We start from the raw sequence: 3,812 nt of genomic DNA, 5'->3' as shown, positions 1-3,812 counted from the left end.
AAACTTTCCGGATTCTCAGAACAGCCACCCTGTAAAATAGTAGAAAATCAGATTTTCTTTTTTTTTTCGTTGTCCTTGGGTCTGTGTGACTGGATAGCTGTAATTCTTTTTATTCCCTACTTAGAGTTATAGTATCTTTAGTGGGCTTGGAATAACTGGGAAGAACTCTTAAAGCTTTCAGTAGGAAACATGACTTGTCTTTTCCTAATGGGAATTAAGAATTAATCCTTTACTAGAAGTTTGAACTAAATGTTAAAAGAACTTTTAAAAATTATTAAATGTCCCCATAGTTTCCATTGTTCTTCAGTTTTAAAAATAATCACACCAAAATGCTCAGATTTTTAGCAATATAAAGAAAGATTTATTTTCAGAAGTAGCAAAACCTGTTTGAAAAAAATATATTTCTTTGAGTGACTTATTTTATAAATGTGACTGTCAAAGTCAGCTATTCTATGATCTACATTTTACAAAATATTGTACAAAAGATACACATTGATAGGCTCTTATTATCTATTTATATATATAATATATATATATATATATAATTACATATTGCACTTGGACCAGCCAGGCTCGCAGTCATTCATGGCAGAAGTTAATCAAGTTAAATAGATGGGAATCTGTAAGTACAGTTGGTCTCCTTTGGTTTGGAAAGGAATCTCCTCGTCGCAGTTAACTGTTCTTGCAGGGCAGGATAGGGAGAGGAGCAATGCAAGACCACAGCAGAGGAAGGGAGGGGAGGGCAGGGGTCGTCACCCTCGCCGGCCCACTGCCCCGGGAGCGCACGGTTCCCAGACTCGCTTTTCCAAGGTCAGGACGCGGTGGTTCCACACAAGCGGCTCGCAGTCACCACTTCCTTCAGGTCACTTTCGGGCTTGCCGGCCACCATAAACGGCCAGGTCTGCAAGAGAGGAGAGGGTGGAGGTGGTAAGTAGACCTGGGTAGGGGGAGGGGTCAGCGCAGAGCCCCAGTTACGGAGGGCCGCTTGTAAGCAAGTTAGGAGCAAGGAGGCCACCGGTCTGTGCCTGGCTGGATAAGGCAAACAGCTCCAAGTGGTGGTGGTCGGTCAGGATTTTAGAGCAAGGGTAAAATAGGTCTTATTCAGGCTTCTAAGTGGAACCCCCCGCCCCTCCAAAAAGAAAAAAGAACCCCAAAACCCTGGAGGCAGATATTCTAGAGTGTCCGAGCTTGGTGAGCTGGAAGGACCATGGCCCTACCCACTGACTGTGCAGGTCTACTGATGCTGTGGTCCAGCATCCTGGCCTTCTGGCCCTTATTGACTTCACTTATCTGCCAGCGCAATCCTAGCTCTGGCCACAGTTTTAAGTTAGTAGTACCCCCCCCCTCCCCGAAGGTGTGTGTGCACTAATAAAAGACACGAGGACATTTTATTTAAGTTTCCTCTACTAGTGAGAAAGCAAAGTCGGCCTCACTCATTTCTCTGGGCTGCTAGATAATAAAATACATTTAAGTTTTAAAAAAAAATATATATATTTTTAAAGATGAGGGTAGTAGCAGCAATTATAAATGTTTTAAATGTATAAACGCTAGTTTTAGATGGTAGAAAAGCTACTCATTACACTAAAAAAAAAAAAAAAAAAAAAAACCTTTTATTTGGAAGGAAAATATTTTTCCTGACAAAATGTGTTATAGCATTTCCTCCCCCAATCCCTGAGACCATCTGAGGGAGAAGACAGTTCAAGTCTCTCAGTAAGTGCTGGCTTGAGGGAGATCTAATCCTTATCATATGTAAACAAAAGTCCTAGTAAGCTGGTGTTTTTCTTTAGAGCCTGCACGTTTTAAAATGAAATCAAACGAAAGAGGAAGTTAAAAAAAAAAAAAAAAAAACCAACGACAACAAAACCCCAAAACTCAAATGGGAAAGCGCCTCTGAGAAAATTAGTTCAGTAATCAGAGTTTGCTTTTGCTTTCAGTACTTAGACTCTGGTGGACGGGAGTCAGTCTTTCTTCATTGTGACTGGTAGGACCTATGACTGCGGTATTATCCAGTACACTCAGACCTGAGCGGATTTACCGATTGTGTTGACAGTGGCTGGAATTTCTGGGATTTAAAAACAGCGATCTACTTAGCCAAGCACAGAATATTTAAGTAGCTGAGGGGATTTGCACGGACAGTTATGGAGGTGGAAGAACATAAATATGTCTGTATTTAATAGTCCTAATATACCCGGGGGTAGAATGGAGTTGGATGTTTACAAGAACCGGTGTGTGTGTGTGGGGGGGAGGGGGCACTCAAGTTTTACTCTTAGCTAAAAGAGGTATAGTTAGATGTCTTCTGGGTGCCCAGTATCTTGCCAGTTTCACGACAGCGGAAATGGCGCTGGCACCCTACGCTGAGATCCCTTGGCTTTGCGGCTTTGCCAAACGAGTACCCTCGGAAATCCCTTAATGGGGTGCCACGTCAAAGCCTCGCACAAACCACTTGCTGGCTCGCGGCAGCGCTCAGTGCAGACAGCGGTGCGGAGCACCCCAGAGATGCTAGGCCGGCGGTGGCTAAGGTGTCACTCGGTCGCCCGCCTCCCCAGGCCCAGCTAGCGGTGCGGGAGGACTCACCAGGTTGACCGGGTGAATGTAACCGTTCTCATACTTGTCGTTGGCTAGGATCTGCCTCAAGTGAGCGATGTAGCTGGACGCCAGCCTGAGCGTGTCCAGCTTGGAGAGCTTGGTGTCCGGGGGCACCCAGGGCAGGGTGGTCTTGAGCCTGGAGAAGGCCTTGCTCAGGACTCGCATGCGGGCCCGCTCGCGTGCATTGGCCGCGTTGCGCTGTACCTGCTTCCCTTCCTGGCTGACCCCGCTCAAGGGACTCTTCTTGGAAGGTGCCTTCCTCCTCTTGCCCAGGCCGCCGCGCCCCTTCTGTGGAGACCCGTTCTCGCAGTTAGAGCCCTCTTCGGTGCTCTCGTTGGAAGTCACAAACTCCTTGTTGGAGTCCACTTTCAGGGAGTCACATTCCAGCATCTCCACTTCTTGAAGGTCTTCTACATCGCTGAGGGAGCCAGTGGACATGTTTAGAGCGAGGTGGAGGGAGGGAGGGAGAGAGCCGCTGAAACTAAAGGGCCTCTAAAGTTATAGGACTGCTACTTCCAGTGTTGGGGTTCGGACTTGGGATCTGGCAGCTTGGCCTCACAGCTTCCCCTTCTCAGAGTTGTGGAAGCCACCACAAACTATTCTGCAACAGGGGAAAACTAGTGCTCTAATCCCCCACTCCCGGGGAGTCCTGGCCTTAATAGAGAGTGAGAGAGCGCAGAGGAATTTGGTGGACACTAGGAATTTATCTAGGGAATAGAGAGGCGGATCCATGCAGCCCAGGGGAGGGGCCTGCCAGACTCAGCGGACTTCCTAGACCCCTTTCAGAAGAGCTGGAGACTCTTATGCACGGTCCCGGGTTTCCAGCAATCCATTGCAACATGGGTGTACAGCTTTCCTTCCTCCAGTCTGGCCCAAGCCAAGAAGGAGCAAGCCCCTACTCAGAGAGCCCCTATCTCTGCTCAACTCCTAAGGCCCCTTTTCCTCAGAAAGAACCTCAGAGACAAGGCCAGATTCTTTGCTCTTAGTGGGCCTTTCCCCTAAAACACCTCATAGTCACCCCTCCTCCCAAGAAATAACAGTCAAACTCCAAAGGCCCCTGGATAATACTGTGGTTAAGATCACAGTGCATTACCGTGTGTGTGTGTGTGTGTGTGTGTGTGTGTGTGTGTGTGTGTGTGTGCGTGCTGGATAATATAGCGGTCATGGGTCCTTTCTCTCATGACAAAGGAAGTCTTTATTTTATGGAACCAAATGTTTGAAAAGTA

General features: G+C 47.1%; 1 protein-coding gene across 1 annotated transcript; it reads right to left on the bottom strand.

Annotated features, from left to right (window-relative positions):
* Window positions 1-541: 541 nt before the first annotated feature.
* Tcf21 (transcription factor 21) lies at window positions 542-3,196 on the bottom strand. Its single transcript, XM_051164458.1, has 2 exons — window positions 2,575-3,196; window positions 542-901 (listed from the first exon to the last, which is right to left on the bottom strand). The coding sequence occupies exons 1-2, from the start codon at window positions 3,022-3,024 to the stop codon at window positions 812-814; spliced, it is 540 nt and encodes a 179-aa protein (XP_051020415.1). The 5' UTR covers window positions 3,025-3,196; the 3' UTR covers window positions 542-811.
* Between the last annotated feature and the right edge of the window lie 616 nt (window positions 3,197-3,812).

This window comes from Acomys russatus, chromosome 21 (assembly GCF_903995435.1).
Source record: "Acomys russatus chromosome 21, mAcoRus1.1, whole genome shotgun sequence".
Lineage (NCBI taxonomy): Eukaryota > Metazoa > Chordata > Mammalia > Rodentia > Muridae > Acomys > Acomys russatus.
This window is presented reverse-complemented; position numbering and strand designations above follow the sequence as displayed.

What these genes read in the sequence shown, in the direction of transcription:
- Tcf21 (XM_051164458.1), bottom strand. Translation starts at nt 3,024, where the DNA reads ATGTCCACTGGCTCCCTCAGCGATGTAGAAGACCTTCAAGAAGTGGAG. An exon ending in ACATTCACCCGGTCAACCTG is followed by an intron (nt 902 to 2,574) that starts GTGAGTCCTCCC and finishes CCTCTCTTGCAG; the next exon opens with ACCTGGCCGTTTATGGTGGC.